This window comes from Syngnathus leptorhynchus, chromosome 2 (genome assembly GCF_054491065.1).
Source record: "Syngnathus leptorhynchus isolate UIUO chromosome 2, UIUO_Slep, whole genome shotgun sequence".
NCBI classification, from domain to species: domain Eukaryota; kingdom Metazoa; phylum Chordata; class Actinopteri; order Syngnathiformes; family Syngnathidae; genus Syngnathus; species Syngnathus leptorhynchus.
The window spans coordinates 719,691-746,348 of record NC_141196.1 but is presented as its reverse complement, the minus strand read 5'-3'; the positions used below and the strand labels follow the sequence as shown (position 1 = coordinate 746,348).

At 51.8% G+C, this 26,658-nt stretch overlaps 6 protein-coding genes across 8 annotated transcripts; 4 read left to right on the top strand and 2 right to left on the bottom strand.

Moving 5' to 3' along the window:
- The first annotated feature begins 26 nt into the window (after window positions 1–26).
- LOC147059916 (dickkopf-related protein 2-like) lies at window positions 27–2,423 on the top strand. Its single transcript, XM_085905337.1, has 4 exons — window positions 27–493; window positions 571–727; window positions 1,006–1,125; window positions 1,204–2,423. Exons 1-4 carry the CDS (start codon window positions 329–331, stop codon window positions 1,524–1,526), a joined length of 765 nt encoding a protein of 254 aa, XP_085761463.1. The 5' UTR covers window positions 27–328; the 3' UTR covers window positions 1,527–2,423.
- Window positions 2,424–4,123: 1,700 nt separating this feature from the next.
- On the top strand, window positions 4,124–8,545 carry LOC147059915 (NACHT, LRR and PYD domains-containing protein 3-like). Its single transcript, XM_085905153.1, has 8 exons — window positions 4,124–4,867; window positions 5,058–6,843; window positions 6,914–7,084; window positions 7,151–7,321; window positions 7,388–7,558; window positions 7,629–7,799; window positions 7,870–8,040; window positions 8,107–8,545. Exons 1-8 carry the CDS (start codon window positions 4,615–4,617, stop codon window positions 8,282–8,284), a joined length of 3,072 nt encoding a protein of 1,023 aa, XP_085761279.1. The 5' UTR covers window positions 4,124–4,614; the 3' UTR covers window positions 8,285–8,545.
- A 3,953-nt stretch (window positions 8,546–12,498) lies between these two features.
- On the top strand, window positions 12,499–17,537 carry LOC147059914 (NACHT, LRR and PYD domains-containing protein 3-like). Its single transcript, XM_085905146.1, has 10 exons — window positions 12,499–13,225; window positions 13,428–15,219; window positions 15,290–15,460; window positions 15,530–15,700; window positions 15,767–15,937; window positions 16,004–16,174; window positions 16,241–16,411; window positions 16,478–16,648; window positions 16,715–16,885; window positions 16,970–17,537. Exons 1-10 carry the CDS (start codon window positions 12,973–12,975, stop codon window positions 17,145–17,147), a joined length of 3,420 nt encoding a protein of 1,139 aa, XP_085761272.1. The 5' UTR covers window positions 12,499–12,972; the 3' UTR covers window positions 17,148–17,537.
- A 38-nt stretch (window positions 17,538–17,575) lies between these two features.
- On the bottom strand, window positions 17,576–20,307 carry LOC147059913 (aminoacyl tRNA synthase complex-interacting multifunctional protein 1-like). Its single transcript, XM_085905379.1, has 7 exons — window positions 20,232–20,307; window positions 19,612–19,706; window positions 19,432–19,545; window positions 19,226–19,360; window positions 18,980–19,158; window positions 18,734–18,905; window positions 17,576–18,338 (listed from the first exon to the last, which is right to left on the bottom strand). The coding sequence occupies exons 1-7, from the start codon at window positions 20,258–20,260 to the stop codon at window positions 18,163–18,165; spliced, it is 900 nt and encodes a 299-aa protein (XP_085761505.1). The 5' UTR covers window positions 20,261–20,307; the 3' UTR covers window positions 17,576–18,162.
- A 604-nt stretch (window positions 20,308–20,911) lies between these two features.
- On the top strand, window positions 20,912–24,393 carry LOC147059912 (phosphatidylcholine:ceramide cholinephosphotransferase 2-like). 2 transcript variants are annotated; one of them, XM_085905262.1, is made up of 7 exons: window positions 20,912–21,082; window positions 22,164–22,783; window positions 22,844–22,961; window positions 23,030–23,087; window positions 23,394–23,489; window positions 23,562–23,728; window positions 23,801–24,393. In XM_085905262.1, exons 2-7 carry the CDS (start codon window positions 22,254–22,256, stop codon window positions 23,972–23,974), a joined length of 1,143 nt encoding a protein of 380 aa, XP_085761388.1. In that variant the 5' UTR covers window positions 20,912–21,082; window positions 22,164–22,253; the 3' UTR covers window positions 23,975–24,393. The 2 variants fall into 2 exon arrangements, with proteins under 2 accessions (XP_085761388.1, XP_085761389.1); XM_085905263.1 differs by lacking the exon at window positions 20,912–21,082 and adding an exon at window positions 21,422–21,523.
- On the bottom strand, window positions 23,473–26,581 carry LOC147059911 (myeloid-associated differentiation marker homolog). 2 transcript variants are annotated; one of them, XM_085905325.1, is made up of 2 exons: window positions 26,529–26,581; window positions 23,473–25,876 (listed from the first exon to the last, which is right to left on the bottom strand). In XM_085905325.1, exon 2 carries the CDS (start codon window positions 25,851–25,853, stop codon window positions 25,011–25,013), a length of 843 nt encoding a protein of 280 aa, XP_085761451.1. In that variant the 5' UTR covers window positions 25,854–25,876; window positions 26,529–26,581; the 3' UTR covers window positions 23,473–25,010. The 2 variants fall into 2 exon arrangements, with proteins under 2 accessions (XP_085761451.1, XP_085761452.1); XM_085905326.1 differs by lacking the exon at window positions 26,529–26,581 and adding an exon at window positions 26,283–26,457.
- Window positions 26,582–26,658: the final 77 nt, after the last annotated feature.

Genomic DNA, 26,658 nt, shown 5'->3' with positions numbered 1-26,658 from the left:
GGTTCCCCCCAAATTGTGTCATGTGACTCGACTTACACTTTCATTTGGAAAGGATCAAGCCCACCTGTAACTCCTTTTAATTTGAAACCGCTCCTCAAAGTGGTAAATGTGGCCAAAAAAACGACGAGTTTCAAGAAACCGAATTCCCCCCCCCCTCCTCCCCCCTTTGCGTCCGTATCGGTGTGGTGGGGGTTGAGGGGGTATCACTATACGTCAAAGGTCGGGGGGCGGGTCGCCTATAAAGTGCACTCGCGCACGTGAGCCAGGCAGTTGACGAAAAGACGCTTTCGAGGTGGATTTTGGTGGTGGTGGTGGGGGGGGGGGGGTCATGACTCGCCACGTGGATGCGCTGCTGTGCGCGTTCATCCTGACGGTGATGGCGTGCGCGTGCGCGTGTGGCGGGGAGGCGCGTGTCCGACTCAACTCTATCCGGACAGTGGTTGTGCACAGAGGGCCCGAGGCCTCGTTCAACCGGAGCGCTTGGGAGCTGACGGTGAGTATTCGCCGGCTAGGCGTGCGTGGCCGCGCGTGCGCTTGTCTGCCCGCTAACGTGCGCGCGCGCGCTCGTAGCTCGGCCAGTGCATCAGCGACCTGGAGTGCAACGAGGGGAGTTACTGCCACGCCCCCTACAGAAGCTCCGCCCACTCTCGCTGTCGCACCTGCAGGAGGAGGAAGAAGCGTTGCCATAGAGATGGAATGTGTTGCCCCGGCAACTTCTGCAGCAACAGTAAGGCCGTCCATGGAGCGTTACTATGTGCACACTAGCTGGCCGTGTTACTTTCAACAAATAGACTTAAATTGAACATTGTACTATATTTAAACATCAAAATGTTGGCACTTTCATACTCTCTGCAAACATGCCATTGGAAATGGCTACCCTTGATATGATCATTGCAAACAATATAAACATATGAAGTAGCAATTCAAAACAAAACAATTATGAGGATTGTTAAATGCATTGGGGTTAAGTTGCAAGGCGTGCCAATTCAATGACGTCTCGCCCAGGCGTGTGTGTCCGCCAAGCCGCGGCGTCCCGGCAGATGGCCCTGCAGCACGTTGCGCCTTCCCCCAAGGCAAGATGGCGCAAGCGGGACAAGATGGAGCTCAGAGGTGCGTCCGGTCAAGGTACGTGATGTCTGTCGCCTGGCGTTGCACATGCGGTCTGGCTAAAAAAAAAAAACTTGTGGTGCGTTGCGTCGCCAGGCCAAGTGGGCGACCCTTGTCTCACCTCCGCCGACTGTTGGGACGAGCTGTGCTGCGCTCGCCATTTGTGGACACGCATCTGCAAGCCCGTCTTACGGGAGGGACAAGTTTGTTCGGCCCGGCGCAGGAAGCGGCGGCAGGGAGGCCTGGAGCTTTTCCAGCGTTGTCCCTGCGGCCGAGGGCTCGCTTGCCGCGCGCCGCCGGCCCCCGGCCCGCCCTCGTCGGCCCTCGTGGCCGCGGCTAAGTCCAAGTTGGCGGCCTACTCCCGCCGGCCTCGACCTCACGCGGCCAAGGCAAGACTGCACGAGTGTCGGAGGAAGTGAAGGTGGGCTGGGGGGAGGGGGGGGGGGGGCAGTATCGCCATGCTTTGCCATTCGAATGAATATTCTGCACATGTATGACCGCTCCGTTGTTTTTTTTGGCTCACTCGGGATGGAGTTGATTTCGTTTAGAAACAAAAAAATGAGTGCTTCGTTTCAAATTGACAGTTTACAGACCAAAGCGCAGGAGTTTCAGAAGGATGGTTGCTACACTCACACAGGTGGAGTTGGGTGGGGGTGGGTGGGGGGGGTCCACTTTTGCAATGCTAATGAACTTTCTGTCAAGCCGCATTCTCACACAGCCGGTTTCCTCAGGTCTGTGCGTGATACCACTACTGTTCATTTAAAAACAAAAACATCACTCACAATTGACCTTTTTCAAAATAAAAGCGGCTTTTGTCTAATAACATGAACAAGAACAACACGCCAACAGAAAAAGAGCTCAAGCTAATATACAAGTCAGCATGTGTGTGGTGATGACGATGATGACGATTAGCTCCATTAGCGAGCTAGCTAGTTTGTGATTACCAGCAGAGTTTCGACTAACAATAAGCTAGAAGACAAATGTAGAAGTGTAGCTCACATTCTTTATATAGCTCACATGACTTCATCTAGATTCACATATAGATCATCAAACAAATGTAAATACAATCAAACAATCACACCCAGCATATCCTCCAAAATCAGCTTTTCATCGAAATAGACCACGGACTGGACACGAGTCACACGAGTAAGGACGAGAAAGCATGATGATGTCATCAAACGGCGTCGGTCACGTGGCTCTATGACTCAGGGGTGTCCAAACTTTTTGGAAGGAGGGCCAGATTTGATGAAGTGAAGGGGCCCGGCCGGGGGCCAGTCGTTTTTTCAGACATTTTTTTAAACTACAATTCCATCCAAATAAACACTGTTATAAAACAAATTTCATTCTCCCAATTGTCTTTATTTTTTTAAATGACAAAATAACCAAATATAAGCCACTCAGGCAGATGCGAACAACTCTAAAAACACAAATTGTGCCTTTCATTTATATCTGAAGAGTCCGATAACATTGAACAAACTCTATGAAATACCTTCAATTGACATGAGTTTAAAAGGATTTTTGCCTCATGAACATTTTAAACAGGAGTTATAAGTAATACATCAAATACGATAACATTGAACAAACTGTAGTAATAGCGAGCAGCCATGAGCGCCAGCGGCGCGCAGCAGGTCGGCGCCAAGGATTTGGTCAGCAAAAAGCACACAACTGTGAGGAGAGCAACGCAAAGGCGTCACAGGAGAACACGGAGCGCCATCTCCGCTCCGTGAGCGCTTGCACAATGACTCATTGCAAGTCCAATGACCACAGTGTTCAAAGCATGCACGTGTGCATGCAACCTCTTCTGACAATTTTCACCTGGGCTGACTTTGAAGGAATGGTGCACCAACGGCCAGTGATGCAAACCAGCGGGGGAAACAAACCTCTCGGGTCCCTGCCGGGTCCCTGCCGGGTCCCTGCCGGGTCCCTGCCGGGCTTTTGACGCTCCTTCCCATTCAGCACGCACGCATATTGCACAATTCATCTCTCTCCTATCTATTCTATCTCCCAACCTATCGCAATAAGTTTGACACAATGCTAAAGGAGTTTCTCTGCTGAAGTTGCAAGCCCGCATTCTTGTCACCCGTGCTGCCATCTAGAGGACAAAGTGCGGGGACTGGACTGGTCCCATTTTGTGACTACGTTGAGCGCTTGTCCACAAAGATAGCCATTCCTATTCGTGACGACGGACTTAAGCGTCCAAACTTAATTTCACACCTACGGACAATTAATTTGAAGTCTTCAGTAAACCCGATTGGCGCCCAAACCTCAGAACCATAAATCAGAAGCGCAAACTACAAGGCTAAATGCAACTATTCCACACGTGTTGCAGTACTCTTGAATGTGACCTTTGACTGACTCTCCCTTCTTCTGTAAAAGCGATACTCAGAGCGGTCATGCCTCCATGGTGTCTGTTGCCATCCCGTGCTCGCAAAGAAACACGTTCACAGATGTTCACAGATTAGACGACACCATGAAAAGATGAAATTGTGTCAGGTCAGAAGATCTTGCACCCTTCCCAGGGTGTGAATGGCGCATCGCTGCGCCCGCCACGGCAAGCTTACTTGTCTGCTAGCGCCACTTAGCGGTTGACTTGAGGCATTGCAACGTGGCTTGACGATTCCAAACTGAGCTTGCCGCATCTTTTCCCTAACGTCTGTCATTGGAATTTCTCGAAGTGTCGTGGCATATTGCGATGTCTGGAAACGAGGGTCACGTGATTCAGGAGGAAAGGGAGCAAGGACAGTGAAGCAGGGGTCAAGTGCGGGCAGGACGACTGCTGGCTTTTGGAAGGGGAAGATCAACTAAAGCGGAAATTGTACAAAACAAGCCACAGTGCCATCACCGAAGAAAGAACTCCGTCCGACACGACCCGACACGACTCTGCAGCAAATTGACATCACGTGACAATAAGTGCGCCCCACTGAACAGATTTGAGATCTGAAAACTGGCCATTTGCTTTGCTTGAGAGTGCTTGTGCGCCCCCGCGCGGATTGCACCCGTATTACCCGCCCAGGGCAACAAAAAAAAAAAAAACGGCCCTGTTGTTAATGATAGGAAGTCGCGAGACAAAAGCAAAAGTTAGGCTAACTTCGAAGCCGCGCCCTGAACAGTCGCTATGCGCTAGCAGTCAGAGTGAAAGTGAAGTCGGCCCGTCGGCCGACCGGCAGCCTGACCTCGGACGTCGTTCAAGTCAAGTAGCCCGCAAGTTGATCGCTTGCAGGCCAAAGTGGGATGGATGGTTGACTTTTGGATGTTTTGGAAACCTACTAGGGTGACGAGATAGGTCGACCTGTTGTTTCTTCGTTAGCGACACAACTAGCAATAGCATTTATTGGCCGAACAAAACTTCTGTGAACTGACATTCGTTTATTTCTTTCTTCATTTTTATTGTATGTATACGGAAGAGGATTAGGGCCGGTGAAGGAAAAAAAAAAAACGAGGGGTGACAGGATTCTGACTTGTGTGGTCTTGTCAGCTCAACGCTATTTTTGGACCGCTTTGGGAAAGATGGATATGAAAATCAAGGAGCTGCTGTTGGAAACGCTGGAAAACCTGGGGCAGGAGGACTTTAAGAAGTTCAAGTTCTTTATAGATCTGCCTAAGAGGAAAACAGAAAACGCAGACCCGACTGACATCGCCGAACAGCTGATAAACACGCACGGCGACAACGCGGTAGAGAAGACCATCCAGATTCTGGAGAACAACATCAAGAACTACGACCTGGCCCAGAAGCTGCGCAACAACCCGGCGCTAATCATAGGTAAGGTGAACGTGGCTTCTGGTGGAGAAGGGGGGGGGGGGGGGGGGTTGGCGGAAAGCAGCTTACCTGAAAACTCTCAGGTGATACAAACGGTGGCAACAGCTCTTGCCTCCTTCCTCGCGGCGGCACGGCTGCGGCACGCTTGCGGCCGGGCCTAAAGACCACACGGGATCTCCTTCTGCGCCCTCAGGTAGCATCTCCTCAGTGGATCGCGAGCAGATCGGCAAATTCAAGAGGGAGCTGCAAGAGAACCTGCGGGAGAGCTACCTCACCGTTCCCGAGGGCAACACGGGGCACAGCCGGCAGGAGCCTCTGGAGGACGTCTACACCGAGCTCAACATTACCCGCGGCGTCGCCGGTGTCCCCGACAAGCAGCACGAGGTCCTTCAGATGGAGATGTGCGGCGCGGCCGAGGAGGAGTCCATCCAGCCCTGCGACATCTTCCAAAGCCAGAAGCCCCTTCGCACGATGCTCACCGTGGGCTTCGCGGGCGTCGGGAAGACCTTCCTGGTGCGCAAGTTTGTCCTGGACTGGGCCAGCGGGAGAACCAACACAGACGTGGACTTCATCTTTCCCTTCGCCTTCCGCGAGTTGAACTTGGAGGAGACGAAAAGCTTTTCGCTGGCAGAGCTCATCCGACACTTTGTCTGGGAGAGCAAGGAGCTGGACGACATCTTGGTCAGTCTGCAAAAGTCGGGCAACCGCCACTACCAGTCCAGCAGCATCAAGATTTTGTTTATCCTGGACGGCCTGGACGAGTCCCGCCTCAAACTGGACCTGAGCGACGAGCGCAGGGTGAAGCCGGACGTGACCCGAGCCTACCCCGTGGAGGTGCTCCTGGCGCAACTCATCAAGGGGAACTTGCTTCCCTGCGCCCGGGTTTGGATCACCACGCGGCCCCAGGGGGCCCACGACGTCCCGCCGCGCCTGGTGGACGGCAGAACCGAGGTGAAAGGCTTCAGCCACTCCCAGAGGCTGGACTACTTCAGGAAGAGGTTCCCCGCCGAGGAGGATGTCATCAAGCAAATCCAGAAGTCCCGCACCATTTTCATCATGTGCCACTTGCCCGTCTTCTGCTGGCTCACCGCCACCGTGCTCCGAGATCGTCGGAAAGACGGAAAGGAGCTGCCCGAAAGCCTGACCGAGATGTACACAGAGTTCCTGCTCTATCACCTGAACAGGTCCACGGAGCGAGACAGCCAGAAGAGCAGGAAGTACGTCAAAGCGCTGGCCGAGCTGGCTTTTCGGCACCTGATGAAAAAGCAACAGATCTTCTACGAGAGCGACTTGCGGGAAAGCGGCTTGGATGACCCGCAGGGCGCAAAACACTCGGGAGTCTTCACCGTGGTCTTCGAGGAGGTACCCCCGCTCCAGAAATACCAACGCAAGATGTTTCAGTTCATCCACCTGACCGTCCAGGAATATCTGGCCGCTCTCTACGTGATGATGAGCCTGTTCCAGGACAGCAAGAACGTGCTGGACGATTCCGGCCGGACGCTCCGGTTGTTTTGGAAGAGCCCACTCACTCGGGTACACGAGACGGCCATCCGCAAAGCCTCCAAGAGTGAGGGAAACCTGGACTTGTTCCTCCGCTTCCTGCTGGGCCTCTCCTTGCAGTGCAACCAGGACCTCCTGGGTGAGCTGCTCAAGGCTCCCGAGAACTTCAGACACAGCAAGGAAGAAACGGTCCGCTTGATCAAGCAACGGATCAAGGGGAATTCTCCCGAGGGGAACATCAACTTGTTCTACTGCCTGAACGAGCTGAAGGACGAGTCGCTGCTGGAGGAGATCCAAGAATACCTAGAAGGGGGGGAATTGTCCACGGAGGACCTACCTCCGGCCATGTGGTCGGCCCTGGTCTTCCTCTTGCGGGCTTCCGAGGAAGCCACGAGTTGCTTCGATCTCCGGAAATACGCTCCGTCCGAGAAGGGGCTCCTGATGCTGCTGCCGGTGGTCAAGGCTTCTCAAAAATCGGTGTAGGTGCCGTCGAGCCAGCACGTTGAACCGGCCGCGCACGTGTCAGCCCAAACCCTCTTGTCTTCTCAGCCTCATGGCCTGCGAGCTGAGCAAGAAAAGCTGCGAGGCGCTGGCCTCTGTCCTAAGCTCGTCCCGCAACCTGAGGGAGCTGGATCTCAGCCAAAACAAATTGTACGACGACGGGCTGGAGGTGCTCGCCGCCGGACTGGCAAAGCCGCAGTGCACTTTGCAAGTTCTCAGGTAAGGCTCTCCTCGAGCCGGCCCAGGAACCTTGGGCTTGTGTCAGCCGCCCTCTTGTCTTCTCAGGCTCGACAACTGCAAGCTGAGCAAGAAAAGCTGCGAGGCGCTGGCCTCTGTTCTAAGCTCTTCCCGCACCCTGAGGGAGCTGGATCTCAGCAACAACAAATTGTACGACGACGGGCTGGAGGCGCTCGCCGCCGGACTGGCAAAGCCGCAGTGCACCTTGCAAGTTCTCAAGTAAGGCTCTCCTCGAGCCAGCCCAGGAACCTTGGGCTTGTGTCAGCCGCCCTCTTGTCTTCTCAGGCTCGGGAATTGCCAGCTGAGCGATGAAAGCTGCGAGGCGCTGGCCTCTGTTCTAAGCTCGTCCCGCAACCTGAGGGAGCTGGATCTCGGCCACAACAAATTTTACGACGACGGGCTGGAGGCGCTCGCCGCCGGACTGGCAAAGCCGCAGTGCACCTTGCAAGTTCTCGGGTAAGGCTCTCCTCGAGCCGGCCGGCCCGAGAACCTTGAGCTTGTGTCAGCCGCCCTCTTGTCTTCTCAGGCTCCAGTGGTGCCTGCTGAGCAAGAAAAGCTGCGAGGCGCTGGCCTCTGTTCTAAGCTCGCCCTGCAACCTGAGGGAGCTGGATCTCAGCGCCAACGACTTGTACGACGACGGGCTGGAGGCGCTCGCCGCCGGACTGGCAAAGCCGCAGTGCACCTTGCAAGTTCTCAGGTAAGGCTCTCCTCGAGCCGGCCGGCCCAAGAACCTTGGGCTTGTGTCAGCCGCCCTCTTGTCTTCTCAGGCTCAGGAATTGCAATCTAAGAAAGAAAAGCTGCGAGGCGCTGGCCTCTGTTCTAAGCTCGCCCTGCAACCTGAGGGAGCTGGATATCAGCGCCAACGACTTGAGGGACGACAGGCTGGAGGCGCTCGCCGCCGGACTGGCAAAGCCGCAGTGCACCTTGCAAGTTCTCGGGTAAGGCTCTCCTCGAGCCAGCCCAGGAACCTTGGGCTTGTGTCAGCCGCCCTCTTGTCTTCTCAGGCTCCGGTGGTGCAAGCTGAGCAAGAAAAGCTGCGAGGCACTGGCCAAGGCTCTCTGGTCCAACCCCTCCCACCTCCAACAGCTGGACCTGTCCTGGAATGACCCCGGAGAGGTAGGAAAGCGGGCCTTGGAGGAGGTCCAAATGGATTCTCGCTGCAGTCTGAAGATCGAGTGGTAGGTTCCAAACATCTTCCGGGGCGCCGTTGAAGAAAACGGCTTCCAAAAAGTCGCTCGCGCCTAGCTCCGAAAACAGATTGAATAAAGTAGAGAAGCACGCATGAAATCCACGGAAGGAACATTTGAAGCATATAAAGACGACATTTCTCCAGTTTGAAAGAAGACGGAACGAGACATTTTTGGGATATGTGATGGACCAAGAAATGCTTTGATACTAACTTCATGTTTTGGGTTATATTGCCTGAATGAAGTGTTCAATGCATGCCTGGTGTTTTTCTCAAACGCTGAATGCTTGATTCCAGGGGTGTCCAAACTTTTTGCAAGGAGGGCCAGATTTGATAAAGTGAAGGGGCCCGGCCGGGGGCCAGTCGTTTTTTCGGACATTTTTTTAACTACAATTTCATCCAAATAAACACTGTTACAAAACGAATTTCATTCTCCCAATTGTCTTTATTTTTTCAAATGACAAAATAACCAAATATAAGCCACTCAGGCAGATGCGAACAACTCTAAAAACACAAATTGTGCCTTTCATTCATGTCTGAAGAGTCCGATAACATTGAACAAACTCTATGAAATACCTTCAATTGACATGAGTTTAAAATGATTTTCGCCTCATGAACATTTGAAACAGGAGTTATAAGTAATACATTGAACAAACTGTATGAAATACCTTCAATTGACATGAGTTTAAAATGATTTTCGCCTCAGGAACATTTCACACAGGGTTCACGCAGCCGGTTAAGTCAAGTCAAGTTGATTTGTATAGCCCTAAATCACAAGCAGTCTCAAAGGGCTTCACATAGACAATCAATTGACAATTATTCTCAAAGCATCCCCTGATCTTGGGCTCCCAAAAGGGCAAGGAAAAACTCAAAAACCCCTACCAGGGGAAAAATGAGAAACCTTGAGAAGGGACCACAGATGGAAGGATCCCCCTTTCAGGATCACCAGGCTGCAATGGATGCAAAGAGGGCACATAAAATACATCATATGGAAATCAAAAAGTGGATGTCCAGGCCAAAGCCAAGAGCTGTCGGAGGTGCCTTCGATTGTCCTGGCAGTGTCCTCTAGGAGGGTATTCCGCTGCAGATCCCTCATGCTGAATTGGTCCACGAGAATCTAGATAGCCGTCGTCAGCTTGGGTGTCACCTAACCACCTCCCCAGCTGGGGAGAGGTGGGGGGAGTGGGGTCGGGGACAGGGAGCAAAAACAAACTCCAGCCGAATCGGCTACTACAGGTTCATTAAAGGCCACATCATAGAAATACGTCTTTAAACGTGTCTTAAATGTTTCTACTGAGGTAGCAGTTCTAATATCCATTGGCAGGGCATTCCAGAGGTCTGGAGCCCGAATAGAAAATGCTCTAGCCCCCGCAGACATTTTCTTGGCCCTCGGTGTCACTAAAAGACTAGCGTTTTGCCAACGAAGGTTACGAGACGGAACATAAGGAAAAACTAAGTCGACGAGATATGAAGGCGCTAAGCCATGCAACGATTTATAGGTTAATAGAAGAACCTTGAAGTCACATCTTAAATGGACCGGGAGCCAGTGTAAATTGGCTAATATTGGGGTCATGTGATCACATTTTCTTGTCCGTGAGAGCGGCCTTGCAACAGCATTTTGTACTAACTGTAGACTTTTGATGCTGGACTTGGGAAGACCAGAGAATAATGCATTACAGTAGTCCAGGCGCGACGTGATAAATGCATGTATAATCATTTCGGCATCACCGGTCGAGAGGATTGGGCCAATCTTAGCAATATTACCAAGATGAAAAAATGCTATTCTGGTTATATTCTTAATGTGCTTTTGAAAGGAGAGCGTTTGGTCAAATATTAGTTACAGTATCACTCTGAGTGATAGTACGGTTATCTAGAGTTATAGCGCTTTCCTTAAATAAATGTTGATAACGAGCTGGACCAATTATCAACATCTCAGTTTTATCTGGGTTCAGACGAAGGAAGTTGAGAGACATCCATCGCTTGATCTCCGCAGGGCATGCCTCAAGATTACAACAGTCCCGCGGATCTGTCATTGATAATGGCATATATAATTGGGTGTCATCCGCGTAACATTGAAAAGGAATATTATATTTACGTATTATGTTCCCAAGCGGAGTCATATAAATATTAAATAGAATTGGTCCTAGTAGCGATCCCTGTGGGACACCGCACGTAACTTTATAGAGCTCAGAGGACGCATTGCCACGGACCACTCGGTGCGTCCTGTCTGATAGATACGAATGAAACCAGCCTAGTGCTGACCCCGAAATACCAACACAACCTTTAAGACGCTCTAATAAAATATTGAAGTCAACAGTGTCGAAGGCAGCACTAAGATCGAGTAGTAACAATACCGATGAAGTATTTGAATCCATAGCTAAGAGGAGAACATTAGTCAGTGCCGTGAAAGGCGCCATACAAATAAAATGTATTATTATTATTATTATTATTACTTTAGCAAGCGCTGTCTCAGTGGAATGATTAGCTCTAAACCCAGACTGAAAAGATTCATATCGATTATTAGCGACCATGTAATCAATAAGCTGCTGCGCTACTACTTTTTCAAGCAGTTTTGCTATGAATGGGAGATTTGAAACTGGCCTATAGTTACCGAGACACTCCGGGTCAAGATTTGGTCGCTTAAGTAGCGGTTTAATGATAACGGTTTTAAAGGCTGTCGGCACTATCCCAGAGGAGATAGACAGATTCATTATATTTAGAACGGACGGTCCTAAGATTTGAAATAATTCTTTAAGTAGTTTGGTTGGAAGCGGGTCAAGTAAACATGTTGTTTGTTTAGCCGCACTAACTAATTGCGTAAGCCTTTCGAGGGATACGATTTTAAAATATGAAAGGGTTATTGCATGATCGTCGGCGCCGGTGATCGGCGGTCCCGACCGAGTGATCGGAATGGTCATCTTGATCTCATCCCTAATGGATTCAATCTTTCCAGCAAAAAAATGTCATGAACTCGTCAGCCGAGCGAAAGGAGCTATCGGGGGTTGGCTGGCGTAGTGTTGGCTTTGCCACCGTATCGGATAGGTATTTAGGATTCTTCTTATTGAGATTAATGACCTGCGAAAAATAACGAGTTTTTGCTAAGATAAGCGCATCTTTATATTTCAGGAGGCTGTCGCGCCATGCCTGATGGAAAACCTCAAGTTTGGTTCAACGCCATTTGCGCTCATGCTTTCTACTTCATTGTTTAAGCGAACGTGTTTCATCGGTGAACCACGGAGTAGGCTGTCTACGGCGAGTTTTTAGACCTAGCGGCGCCACAGAGTCAATGGCATTTAACAATGTAGCATTGAATTCATTTGTAAGATAGCCATTCCTATTCGTGACGATAGACTTAAGCGTCCAAACTTAATTTCACACCTACGGACAATCAATTTGAAGTCTTCAGTAAACCCGATTGGCGCCCGAACCTCAGAACCATAAATCAGAAGCGCAAACTACAAGGCTAAATGCAACTATTCCACACGTGTTGCGGTACTCTTGAATGTGACCTTTGACACCCCCACGTGACACTATCGCTGACTCTCCCTTCTTCTGTAAAAGCGATACTCAGAGCGGTCATGCCTCCATGGTGTCTGTTGCCATCCCGTGCTCGCAAAGAAACACGTTCAGATGTCCACAGATTAGACGACACCATGAAAAGATGAAATTGTGTCAGGTCAGAAGATCTTGCACCCTTCCCAGGGTGTGAATGGCGCATCGCTGCGCCCGCCACGGCAAGCTTACTTGTCTGCTAGCGCCACTTAGCGGTTGACTTGAGGCATTGCAACGTGGCTTGACGATTCCAAACTGAGCTTGCCGCATCTTTTCCCTAACGTCTGTCATTGGAATTTCTCGAAGTGTCGTGGCATATTGCGATGTCTGGAAACGAGGGTCACGTGATTCAGGAGGAAAGGGAGCAAGGACAGTGAAGCAGGGGTCAAGTGCGGGCAGGACGACTGCTGGCTTTTGGAAGGGGAAGATCAACTAAAGCGGAAATTGTACAAAACAAGCCACAGTGCCATCACCGAAGAAAGAACTCCGTCCGACACGACCCGACACGACTCTGCAGCAAATTGACATCACGTGACAATAAGTGCGCCCCACTGAACAGATTTGAGATCTGAAAACTGGCCATTTGCTTTGCTTGAGAGTGCTCGTGCGCCCCCGCGCGGATTGCACCCGTATTACCCGCCCAGGGCAACATCAACAAAAAACCGCCCCTCTTGCTAATCATAGGAAGTCGCGAGACAAAAGCAGAAGTAAGGCTAACTTCGAAGCCGCGCCCTGAACAATCGCTATGTGCTAGCAGTCAAAGTCAAAAGTTCAGTCAGCGTGAAAGTGAAGTCGGCCTGCCAGCCTGACCTCGGACGTCGTTCAAGTCAAGTAGCCCGGGGGTTTGATCGCTTGGACTTTTGGATTTGCTGTGTATGTTCTGGAAACCTACTAGAGTGACGAGATAGGTCGACCTGTTGTTTCTTCGTTAGCGACACAACTAGCAATAGCATTTATTGGCCGAACAAAACTTCTGTGAACTGACATTCGTTTATTTCTTACTTCATTTTTATTGTATGTATACGGAAGAGGATTAGGGCCGGTGAAGGAAAAAAAAAAAACGAGGGGTGACAGGATTCTGACTTTTGTGGTCTTGTCAGCTCAACGCTATTTTTGGACTGCTTTGGGAAAGATGGATATGAAAATCAAGGAGCTGCTGTTGGAAACGCTGGAAAACCTGGAGCAGGCGGACTTTAAGAAGTTCAAGGCCTTTATAGGTCTGCCTAAGAGCAAAAGAGAAAAGGCAGACCGGACTGACATCGCCGAACAGCTGATAAACACGCACGGCAACAACGCGGTAGAGAAGACCATCCAGATTCTGGAGAACAACATCAAGAACTACGACCTGGCCCAGAAGCTGCGCGACAACCCAGCGCTAATCAAAGGTAAGGTGAACGTGGCTTCTGGTGGAGAAGGGGGGGGGGGTTGGCGGAAAGCAGCTTACCTGAAAACTCTCAGGTGATACAAACGGTGGCAACAGCTCTTGCCTCCTTCCTCGAGGGGAAGCGGCGGCACGGCTGCGGCACGGCTGCGGCACGCTTGCGGCCGGGCCTAAAGACCACACGGGATCTCCTTCTGCGCCCTCAGGTAGCATCTCCTCAGTGGATCGCGAGCAGATCGGCAAATTCAAGCGGGAGCTGCAAAACAACCTGCGGAAGAGCTACCTCAGCGTTCCCGAGGGCAACACGGGGCACAGCCGGCAGGAGCCTCTGGAGGACGTCTACACCGAGCTCAACATTACCCGCGGCGTCGCCGGTCTCCCCGACAAGCAGCACGAGGTCCTTCAGATGGAGATGTGCGGCGCGGCCGAGGAGGAGTCCATCCAGCCCTGCGACATCTTCCAAAGCCAGAAGCCCCTTCGCACGATGCTCACCGTGGGCTTCGCGGGCGTCGGGAAGACCTTCCTGGTGCGCAAGTTTGTCCTGGACTGGGCCAGCGGGAGAACCAACACAGACGTGGACTTCATCTTTCCCTTCGCCTTCCGCGAGTTGAACTTGGAGGAGACGAAAAGCTTTTCGCTGGCAGAGCTCATCCGACTCTTTGTCCGTGAGAGCAAGGCCATCAAGAAGCTGGACGACATCTTGGTCAGTCTGCAAGAGTCGGGCAACCTCGACTACCAGTCCAGCAGCATCAAGATTTTGTTTATCCTGGACGGCCTGGACGAGTCCCGCCTCAAACTGGACCTGAGCGACGAGCGCAAGGTGGACCTGAACGTGACCCGAGCCTACCCCGTGGAGGTGCTCCTGGCGCATCTCATCAAGGGGAACTTGCTTCCCTGCGCCCGGGTTTGGATCACCACGCGGCCCCAGGCGGCCCACGACGTCCCGCCGCGCCTGGCGGACGGCGGAACCGAGGTGAAAGGCTTCAGCGACTCCCAGAGGCTGGACTACTTCAGGAAGAGGTTCCCCGCCGAGGAGGACGTCATCAAGCACATCCAGAAGTCCCGCACCATTTTCATCATGTGCCACTTGCCCGTCTTCTGCTGGCTCACCGCCACCGTGCTCCGAGATCAACGGGAACACGGAAAGGCGCTGCCCGAAAGCCTGACCGAGATGTACACAGAGTTCCTGCTCTATCACCTGGACAGGTCCAAGGAGCGAGACAGCCAGAAGAGCACGGAGTACGTCAAAGCGCTGGCCGAGCTGGCTTTTCGGCACCTGATGAAAAAGCAACAGATCTTCTACGAGAGCGACTTGCGGGAAAGCGGCTTGGATGACCCGCAGGGCGCAAAACACTCGGGAGTCTTCACCGTGGTCTTCAGGGAGGTACCCCCGCTCCAGAAATACCAACGCAAGATGTTTCAGTTCATCCACCTGACCGTCCAGGAATATCTGGCCGCTCTCTACGTGATGATGAGCCTGTTCCAGGACAACAAGAACGTGCTGGACGATTCCGGCCGGACGCTCCTGTTGTTTTGGAATAGCCCACTCACTCAGGTACACGAGGCGGCCATCCGCAAAGCCTCCAAGAGTGAGGGAAACCTGGACTTGTTCCTCCGCTTCCTGCTGGGCCTCTCCTTGCAGTGCAACCAGGACCTCCTGGGTGAGCTGCTGAAAGCTCCCGAGAACTTCAGACACAGCAAGGAAGAAACAGTCTGCTTGATCAAGCAACAGATTGAGCAGAATTCTCCCGAGGAGAACATCAACTTGTTCTACTGCCTGAACGAACTGAAGGACGAGTCGCTGCTGGAGCAGATCCAAATATACCTACACAAAGACGAATTGACGGAGGACCTACCTCCGGCCATGTGGTCGGCCCTGGTCTTCCTCTTGCGGGCTTCCGACGAAGCCACGAGTTGCTTCGAACTCGGGAAATACGCTCCGTCCGAGAAGGGGCTCCTGATGCTGCTGCCGGTGGTCAAGGCTTCTCAAAAATCAGTGTAGGTGCCGTCGAGCCAGCACGTTGAACCGGTCGCGCACGTGTCAGCCCAAACCCTCTTGTCTTCTCAGGCTCTGGAATTGCGATCTAAGAAAGAAAAGCTGTGAGGCGCTGGCCTCTGTTCTAAGCTCGTCCCGCACCCTGAGGGAGCTGGATCTCAGCCGGAACGACTTGTATGACGACGGGCTGGAGGCGCTCGCCGCCGGACTGGCAAAGCCGCAGTGCACCTTGGAAGTTCTCAGGTAAGGCTCTCCTCGAGGCGGCCCAAGAACCTTGAGCTTGTGTCAGCCCAAACCCTCTTGTCTTCTCAGGCTCCAGTGGTGCAAGCTGAGCAATAAAAGCTGCGAGGCGCTGGCCTCTGTTCTAAGCTCGTCCCGCACCCTGAGGGAGCTGCATCTCGGCGACAACGGCTTGTACGACGAGGGGCTGGAGGCGCTCGCCGCCGGACTGGCAAAGCCGCAGTGCACCTTGCAAGTTCTCGGGTAAGGCTCTCCTCGAGCCGGCCCAAGAACCTTGGGCTTGTGTCAGCCGCCCTCTTGTCTTCTCAGGCTCGGGAATTGCCAGCTGAGCGATGAAAGCTGCGAGGCGCTGGCCTCTGTTCTAAGCTCGTCCCGCAACCTGAGGGAGCTGCATCTCGGCGACAACGGCTTGTACGACGAGGGGCTGGAGGCGCTCGCCGCCGGACTGGCAAAGCCGCAGTGCACCTTGGAAGTTCTCAGGTAAGGCTCTCCTCGAGCCAGCCCAAGAACCTTGGGCTTGTGTCAGCCGCCCTCTTCTCCTCTCAGGCTCAAAAAGTGCAAGCTGAGCGATAAAAGCTGCGAGGCGCTGGCCTCTGTTCTAAGCTCGTCCCGCAACCTGAGGGAGCTGCATCTCGGCGACAACGGCTTGTACGACGAGGGGCTGGAGGCGCTCGCTGCCGGACTGGCAAAGCCGCAGTGCACCTTGCAAGTTCTCAGGTAAGGCTCTCCTCGAGCCAGCCCAGGAACCTTGGGCTTGTGTCAGCCGCCCTCTTCTCCTCTCAGGCTCAAAAAGTGCAAGCTGAGCGATAAAAGCTGCGAGGCGCTGGCCTCTGTTCTAAGCTCGTCCCGCAACCTGAGGGAGCTGCATCTCGGCGACAACGGCTTGTACGACGAGGGGCTGGAGGCGCTCGCCGCCGGACTGGCAAAGCCGCAGTGCACCTTGCAAGTTCTCGGGTAAGGCTCTCCTCGAGCCAGCCCAGGAACCTTGGGCTTGTGTCAGCCGCCCTCTTCTCCTCTCAGGCTCAAAAAGTGCAAGCTGAGCGATAAAAGCTGCGAGGCGCTGGCCTCTGTTCTAAGCTCGTCCCGCAACCTGAGGGAGCTGCATCTCGGCGACAACGGCTTGTACGACGAGGGGCTGGAGGCGCTCGCCGCCGGACTGGCAAAGCCGCAGTGCACCTTGCAAGTTCTCGGGTAAGGCTCTCCTCGAGCCAGCCCAGGAACCTTGGGCTTGTGTCAGCCGCCCTCTTCTCCTCTCAGGCTCAAAAAGTGCAAGCTGAGCGATAAAAGCTGCGAGGCGCTGGCCTCTGTTCTAAGCTCGTCCCGCAACCTGAGGGAGCTGCATCTCGGCGACAACGGCTTGTACGACGAGGGGCTGGAGGCGCTCGCCGCCGGACTGGCAAAGCCGCAGTGCACCTTGCAAGTCCTCACGTAAGGCTCTCCTCGAGCGACAGGTGGCCAGCCGGCCGGCCCAAGTACCTTGGGCTTGTGTCAGCCGCCCTCTTGTCTTCTCAGGCTCGCAGGGTGCGAGATCGGCACGCGAGGATGCGTCTCACTGGCCAAGGCTCTGCGGTCCAACCCCTCCCACCTCCAACAGCTGGACCTGGCCTGTAATGACCCCGGAGAGGAAGGAAAGCGGGCCTTGGAGGAGGTCCAAATGGATTCTCGCTGCAGTCTGAAGATCGAGTGGTAGGTTCCAAACATCTTCCGGGGCGCCGTTGAAGAAAATGGCTTCCAAAAAGTCGCTCGCGCCTAGCTCCGAAAACAGATTGAATAAAGTAGAGAAGCACGCATGAAATCCACGGAAGGAACATTTGAAGCATATAAAGACGACATTTCTCCAGTTTGAAAGAAGACGGAACGAGACATTTTGGGATATGTGATGGACCAAGAAATGCTTTGATACTAACTTCATGATGCGCACAAATGTTTGCCTGAATGAAGTGTTCAATGCATGCCTGGTGTTTTTCTCAAACGCTCAATGCTTGATTCCAGGGGTGTCCAAACTTTTTGCAAGGAGGGCCAGATTTGATAAAGTGAAGGGGCCCGGCCGGGGGCCAGTCGTTTTTTCGGACATTTTTTTAACTACAATTTCATCCAAATAAACACTGTTACAAAACAAATTTCATTCTCCCAATTGTCTTTATTTTTTAAATGACAAAATAACCAAATATAAGCCACTCAGGCAGATGCGAACAACTCTAAAAACACAAATTGTGCCTTTCATTCATATCTGAAGAGTCCGATAACATTGAACAAACTCTATGAAATACCTTCAATTGACATGAGTTTAAAAGGATTTTCGCCTCATGAACATTTGAAACAGGAGTTATAAGTAATACATTGAACAAACTGTATGAAATACCTTCAATTGACATGAGTTTAAAATGATTTTCGCCTCATGAACATTTCACACGGGGTTCGCCCGTGCCCTTTTTACAACGGGTTTATTTCCGCATTTGACTTGCGCATGCTCCGCATAGCAGGACAGCTGGAGTCATGTTCTCGCTGTGAAATCACGCCGGGTCGCGCGAGATTACATTTCTGCGGCATAAATATAAAATAGCTTTGGTACGTGTGTATTAAAGCGCTGGTCAACAATGGCGGCGGGCCACACACTAAAGATTTTATCACAGAGGCTGCGGGCCTGAGGAAATTTGACCACGGGCCGCAATTGGCCCGCGGGCCGGACTTTGGACAAGCCTGGTCTATGTGCATCGGATGGTGGCGTTGGTGAGCGACGGCGCCCTGCACAGGCCCTTCCCCTCCACCTGGAAGCCGCAGCCGTTGTAGGTGGCCACACCCTGGGCGTCCACCCGGAGGCCGGCCTGGACACGATCCCACACCCGCTGCTTGGTCTTCAGCTCACGGTCAGGTTCACCTGCTAAAGACACACACACACACGCGCACGCATTGCATTTTGGATGTTTGAAACAACCAATGTTGCCCAAATGCTAACATCACAAATTGCCACTGACACGCTAGCGGTTAGCATTGCAGTTTTAGAACCACAAATTTGGAGCTGTAGACATAACCGTAAACGAGAATATATTCTTTATCCTCCCGGACGAATTTCACTGCATGTTACTGAGTGATTTGGAGTAGTTGAAGAAGAGTTTGTGTCTGCGTGACTGTGTTATACCGCCGCCCAGTGGCCAAAGCCGGTACAGCAGAGGGAGCAGCGCTATGAATTGAATTGACTATGACCGTTTGGAGTTGATTTTCTGTCCGTATGTGCCTTGTGTTGGACCTTCTGGCCCCGAATACAACAGCCATTACCGGGATGGTTGAGGAAAGTGACTCTGTCTCCGGGGTTGGACCCAGTGGGCGGGGCCAGCAGCTCAACCGGCCCGTCAGGCTGAAAGCAACGCAGGAGTCGGGCGTGCGAAGCCACGCCCTTTACTTTGCAGCCCTTCACGTTGCACAGCAAGACGGCGAGCGAGCCGACGAGCTGCCGAGCACAAGGAAATGAGCGAAAAGGGCCAGAAATAAACCAGACCAAAAAGAAGAAGAAGAAGAAGAAACCGGCTGTTGGTCGTCCGGGCGACGCTTGCTGACGACCGAGCGGGGGGCTTTCTCCCCTACGTCGACGTCTTGAACCGTCAGATTGGCTGCTTGCGGGTGGCGGCGAACGCTGAGGACGCGTCCGACTCTCAGGTCCAGGCGGGACACGTCAACTGTGGGCGGCGGTGTTGCAGGGCCAGCTGGAAGGAAAAGAAAAGACCTGATGGAGCCTGAGACCATTGAGACCTCCCAAATTTGACTCCTCACCTTTCTTGTCTCCCCTTTGCCTGTGAGTCACCTTGCGTCCCCCATCGAGGTCGAGCGAGGGGGTCTGCGATGCCCCCGCGGCGGCCGGTGAAGCAGGCGGATTGAGCGTCTTGCTGGGTGAGAGGAGGACCTTAGCTGAAAGAAGAAGAAGAAAAAAACAAGTAGGAGAAAAAGGCTGTGCCGTTGTTAAGCCCGAGCGCTCGTACCCAGGCGTCTCCTCTGTTTGTCGTGGAGCTCGTGCCTCAGCTCCTCAATGTCCTTCTTCAGTTTGCCGTTTTCCACCAGCAGTTTCTTCTGCTCGCGCACGGACGCCTGCAGGACTGCGAGAAAATACCAAGCATTCACCGGAAAGCCTTTGATTGTCTGTCTGTGAAGCAGAATCTTACGAGTTTTCTCTCTGGCCAGCAAGGCGTGCGTTTGGAAGTATTCCATCATCTTGCCGCCGTCTTCGGGGTCCAACTTCATCAGGGCCGCAGATAGGCTAAAAGTGCGAGTCACAATATTGACGCTTTTTTTAGCTCTTATCCAGTGAGGACGCTACACTGGCTGTTAAAAATCTGCGTGGCGCCAATTGATTTGAAATTCTAAAATATGCGTGTCAATCGTTTTCCGAGCTGAGTCAAAGACTCTGTCAAATACATGCAAGAACAAAAAAAAATAATTATAAGAAAAATAAATCAACCATCCATCCATTGTTTTATTCCATGTACCTTGACAAAAATATCCTCACATGGCGTGCACGCGACAGCTGTGCTCGCTGAAAATAACTTTGGGTGACAAGGCGCATGCGCACACTGAGAAGAAGCGTAAAAACACGCGGGCGCTCACACACAACAAACAACAAACCAAATTAAAATGTGAAGCATGTGATACGAACATTTGTGATGGAAAGATGCAGTTTGATATTCTCCACTTGTGAAAAAAACAACATACGCTCCAACTCCAACCACACGCACACACGCGCGCGCGCGCACAAAGTCGCAGACACTTGCAGCAGCGTTCCAACCTGGGATGAAACATCTTGTCCGAGTCCATTTCTTCGAGCTTTTTGTTGCCCTTCGCCGACAGAGACGTTTGTCCATCAGCTGTCCCAGTCCATCTTAAGCTGGCAGGAGCCCCGCCCCCGACACAAGAACAGCCACTGCCCGAGTGGCTTTTTTATTTATTTTTTCACATAAATCTAATCACTTATCCTGATCACCAGTCCGTGCTTATTCATGGGAAAAAATAATTAAATGTAATGACAAAAATGACTTCAATGTGCTAAAAAAATGAATGAATCATGAATATAATGGTGACTATCGTTTTTTTTTTGTTCCCAAATTTTGAAATTGGGGATATATGTCAAGTCAAGTTTATTTATGTCGCCCTAAATCAAAGGACTTCACATGTATAAAACAAATTGACAATAAGTCTCAAAGCATCTCCTGATCTGATACTCCCAGGTCTCACCTGTCTGGTCATTTGCCAAACGCAAGAGTACGGCGTTGTATATGTTTGATTTTGTAATGATACAATTACAGAAATCAAAGTTGAAAGTTTTTTGATAAACAACGTGATTTCAACCCCCATATTAAAACAATAATTGTAATACAAAACATCACCTCGATAACTATAGTATCTATTTTGACATTTTCAAGCTTCCGTAGGGCGACTCCTTTTTTTTTTTTTTACGGAAAAAAACGAGCTTGGCCGAACTCAGGTGAGTGGCGGAGCTGGCGTAGGCGGAAGTCGACGTCGAACCTCAACTGGGAACCCGTAACGCGTCCAAGTCGAAACTAAACCAGCTCAAAGTTTTCCCAAAGAACGAAAGGAATCACCAACTTGTGGGAATCTTTTTTATCCCCAGCTGACGGGGTAAGTGTGTGTTTGTTCACTTTTGGTGTTTTCATGACGACGAAGTGTCTTCGGTCCGTCCCGACAGGTGTACTTCTCATTTCCGGTCTGAGCCCCCTTCTGCTTGAAGGACGCCAACTATTTTCATCTTCACGTTTTGCCCTTTAAAACGCTTTTCATGGATAAACAAATGAACCGTTGTCTTTATCGAAGTCAAAGTTGCAATTAACACAAGAATACGTTTGCTAAACACCCTGTGTATCTTTTTTTTTCTCCTAATTATTATTTAACCTTTTTTTCTATGGTCAAAACAGCGACGTCACGCCCACTGTTGCCGAATCGGCTTTAATTAGAATCGCCTGATGTTGATTTGAGAGGCGTAAACAGGAAATTACGCCGATGTTGTGTTCATTGACTGAAAGGGAGACACGCGCACACGCACGCGCACGCAGTAATAGAAAGGTACCTGGATTTCTTCATAAATTAATGGTTAAATGTTTTGGTTGTAATCCTCAAACTTTTTACATGTCAAAAAATACTTAGCAACTAACACCATCGTGACTCACATAGAATAATAAATGCCTAAATATGGCAGCAATAATCCCAAAAGTATATATTTTGTATTGTTAAAACCAACGTTTCAATTTTGGGGGCAAAGGCGAGTCTCAAAATTCTTTTGCAATAATTTCTCTTGGATCGAACCTATTCTAGTCTGATTATGACGTCACGATCAGTCGGCAGCAGAGGGCGGTGTTGCTTAAAATGACGAACGAGTGGTTGTCACTCCCTCCGGGGCGGGCGGCTTGATTAAAGCCTGTTCAACGAGCGAGCGAGCGAGCGAGCGTCAACCTTGACCGCAAAACACGGGCGTTCCAATATTATGGCAAGAATTATTTTTGGACTTTCCTTCCATTTAAATCACACGACTCGACTTCAGGAATGAAACGTATCGCACAAAAGTTGCTAAAGATGACATTCTAATGGATCGGACTTGAAAGTGAACAGTATAAGTTCAAGCGAGGGTTATTTATTTTTGATTCATTTATTGATATTTGGTGTATGAAGGTAATTATTTCAAACTAAATTCCTTGGTGATTTTCAGCGGCGTCATTGGGGAGGCTTCGGTAGGATCGATTTTATTTGGTGAAGCACCGAGACTGCGTTCTGAGAGGCGGTCATCCCAAAGAGAGCCATGGCGGCCTCGGGTCTGATCCAGGACGACGACGACGACAACGACATCCGCCCCCACGTGGAAGTGAGCGTAACCGCAAGCGCGCCCTCCTCGCCCGCTCACCCAAACGGCGGCCCCGGTCGCCCCGCCTCCCCGCCGGCGGCCGACGCTCCCGACGGCGGCAGGAGCAAGCGCGGCAAAATGAGTGACCTACTCCAGCAGAACCAGCTGGTCCAATCCCTGAGTAGCGGCCTGAAGCGCCACTGTGACTATATCAAGATCTCGGTGTCGGAGGAGCGCGCCGACCGGCTCCCCAAGGAGTGGTGGAAAACGGGCGTGGCTTTCCTCTACGCCGTCTTCAACTTAGTCTTCACCACCGTGGTCATCACCATCGTACACGAGAGGGTGCCCGACAAATCGGTGAGCCCGCCGCTGCCCGACAAGTTCTTTGACTATGTGGGCCGCGTTCCCTGGGCCTTCACCGTCACGGAAGTCAACGGCCTGATCCTGGTGGGACTTTGGCTGATCCAGTGGCTGCTCCTCAAGCACAGGTAAGAAACCTGTTTCTGACTTTTTCTTCCTTAACTTTCAATTCTTTTCCTTGACGTCAGAGCCATCGTGGGGCGCCGCTGCTTCTTTCTCATCGGAACGCTCTACATGTACCGCTGCATCACCATGTACATCACCACCCTGCCCGTGCCCGGCCGACACATGGTGTGCGCGCCCAAGGTACGCCCGCCCGCCCGCGGCCGGCGTCATCACCTTGCGTTAACGTGTGCTGTTGTGAAATCTTGCAGCTCTACGATGACTCGGCAGGAAAGATCTGGAGGATTGTGCGGCTCATCTCCGGAGGAGGTCCAAGACAAATACACACACGTTAATTCAACCGTTTTCAATACCAAGACAAATAATAGTCGTCCCAGAATAGATCCTTGTGGCACCCTTCACAGAAACGGAGGTCATTTGATTGACAAACAGAACCCGCCGCAGCTTAAGTTCTGACAGATTTGTATTTTATTTTACATTTATTTTTATATGTATATGATTTCTTTTTATTATTGATTGTTGTTTTTATTATGACGCAGATATTACGATGATTTCGTTTGACTTGACTCAAAGTACCAATTCTTGACTTCATTAGCATTTCTTTTGCACGCGCAGGCTTATCGCTGACCGGCTCCCACATGATGTGCGGCGACTTCATGTACAGCGGCCACACGGTGATGTTGACCCTCTCCTACCTCTTCATCAAAGAATGTGAGTCAGCGAAAGAGAATGGCGTCGGCACCTCGGGCGCGGCGCCGTCTAACGTGAGCCCCTCGCCCGCAGATTCTCCTCGCTGGATGTGCTGGTACCAGTGGATCTGCTGGCTGCTCAGCGCCTCGGGTGTGCTGTGCATCTTGGTGGGCCACGAACACTACAGCATCGACGTCCTGGTGGGATACTTTGTCACCACCAGGCTCTTCTGGTGGTACCACACCATGGCTAACACGCACGTAAGTGCAAAGGCGCTCGTCACGATTGGCCTCAAATTTCCAAAAACCATCCCATTGCTCAACCGGCGGCAGGCTCTCCGTCGGGCGCCCAACAACTTGCTGTCGCGCACGTGGTGGAACCCCGTCTTCAACTTCCTGGAGCGCAACGTCCAGACCAACGTGCCCGTGGTCTTCTCCTGGCCTCTCGCGCTACCGTCGTCGTGCCGACAGCGCTACCGGATGGTGGAGGCGGGGAGGGACGAGTGAGCGGCGACCAATCGCGGTAAAACGCTCCTTTTTTTTTTTTTTTTCTTTTTCTTCACGCTCAGCGCCGAGAAGATGGCTCCGGCAGTGTTGGACATACTTGAAAAGCGCAATTTGTTGTTTTTTTACACTGACTACTTCCTGATGTTGTACACGCAGTTTGCATTAATATTATTCCCGCTTGTCGTCCGGAGCCTCGGCGACGACGGAGTCGAGCGCTTCCGTCACGGCACGCGATGAAAACGCCTTGTACGTCATCTTGCGCTAGGCTCAAAAATGTCTCCATTTGTTTGCTCGCCTTATTCAGCCACGTGTGGAAAAAGTATCCGAACGAAACGGATGGCTCCATGTTATGATATTCATACGACGCACGCTATCACTTCACACGCAGTTTGACTTGAATAAAAGAGCAGACGGTTGAATTTGGTTCATTTTCACATCGGCCATTCACGTAGACACCGTTCGGGTTTACGTACTGCGAAAGGTTTTTAAGAGGAACCTCAAACGCGAGAAGTACCGACACAGTGAACGTGTCCTTTCCAGGTTCGATGCATATCAGACGTCATTTTTTTGCGTCGTGTCGTCATAACGACAGCCGAACGATTCATCAAATGCCGACGATTGCTATTTAGTCGAAAAAAAGGACCGTGGAAAAAAACGGGTTGAGGGCAAACTTGGATCTAAGATGGTCTCGAAATATATTTTTCTTTTTGAAAATTTCAGACCCATACTAAGTACTGATATCTTTTGAAATGAAAAATATCATTTTACACAATGACGAAAAATTGTGACCGATATGGCCGTCGATGTGTGAAAACGGCCGCAGAATAGCGCCAACTACAGTTGAGGAGGACTTACTCCATGTCACATTTTCTTTGCCCAAGTATTGGTGGGTGCAATCAGACCTTCTTTACTTTTAAAATGATACAGGTTACCTAGAAAAGCCTACTTTCCTCTTAAAAAATGTAATAGAAATGTGTTGACCAGTGTCATTAAAAAAAAAAAGAAAAGTCCTAAAAACAAAGAACACAGTGCCGCGTCAGCCGCTGACAAAGACAAGTCTGGCAGTGTGCGCCATGTCGGCGAGGTACAGCAGGAAGTTGAGGCCGGTGAGGACCGCCACAGTGATCAGACGTGACTGGGCGCCGCCTGCGCCGTAGCGCTTGTCGAACTGGAAGATGGGCCAGACGATGGTGGCCGTCAGGTACATGACGGCCGCCAGGAGCCCGAACGCCGTCAGGAAGCGGGGGAAGGGCACGGGCAGCCAGCCGGTGCACTCGCCCACGCACATGACCACCACGGCCATGGAGAGGATGAAGCAGATGCAGTAGACGGCCATGCACCACTGGAGCGCCGCGTGGCCGTCGTACGCCACCGGATCGCTGACCAGGATGAAGATGATGCAGGCCACCAAGGTCTGGCACACCTTCAGCAAACCCGGCGCCGTGGCCATGTAGCCCGCCACCTCGCCGGGCCGCGCTCTCGTCAGGCTCACCTCCAGGATGTAGGCCAGCGCCGCCAGGCAGGAGAAGACGGTGGAGGCCACGCGGTGTTCACGCACCTGGGAGTAGTAGCCGCCATCCCTCAGGAAGTAGAGCGGGAAGATGACGGAGGCCGAGAGGCAGAGGAGGGCGGCGTAGCACGCCGCCGTCACGGGAAAGTTGGACCAGGACACGGGTATTCGCGCCTGCAGGCCCAGCAGCTCCACGAGCAGGATGAGAGCGGTGGCGGCGAAGCTGAAGGCCCAGCAGAAGATGCACCAGGAGGCCATGCCGCCGTGAGGCAGCCGGGCGCCGTGCGCCGCCGCGCTGAAAGCCACGCAGGTGAACAGCAGGGCGGCCACGCGCACCCCCAGCAGCCGCGACCACACAACCAAGGCCATGATGGGATGTCGCAGGGGCGGAGCTTGATTGGATGGAGTCAACAGAAAGTTTGAGACAAGTCAAGACAACACAAACCGTACAATAGCCACAAGCACATATTCTAATGTCCTCTGTGATAAACAACTAATATTCCCGCCCTCCGGTACAGTCAGCCTTGTACTGCCCCCAGATGGCCAAGTCCCGCACAACACAACGAGCAGCACACTTCACAGAGAAAGGTCCCTAAGGGCCCCTTATGCATGTTTTAGACGTTGACCTCCTCGAACGCACGTGATTGAAATGATCAGAAAGTTCTCGTGGTCTTAGCCGAGAGGGAATCAGTCACATTTGACTCAAGAATGCTCCTTGCTTTTGACTGGCATCACTTGCCTGGATAGTTTTTCCTTCACAGACCATATAAAATGATGGCAATGATTTGAGTATCATACCTCTTTTTTTTTTGTTTCGATTCTTTAAAATCAAGCTCGTCTACTTGAAAATGCACCTCGCTGGAAAAAGTCCCCCCCCCACACACACACACACACACTCACGCCCTTCCTGAGCGAGCTGGGGAAGTTGCAGCAAGCGGCTGATGGATGACAGGAAATGGCGAGACTAAGCAAAATCGAGCATGTGCGCTGGACGGAAAGAGACAAAAGCAACAGAAGGAGAAAAGAAGCCCCTGAGCAGTTTACCTTTAATCTTTGTTGACGGCGACGGATTGAATGCCTGCCTGCCTCAGTTTATCTCGGCGCCCTGGCGTGCACGCCCCCAAAATTCCAGCCCCATCCTGCCCTGACGCTCCGCCACACCATGTTTGGTAAA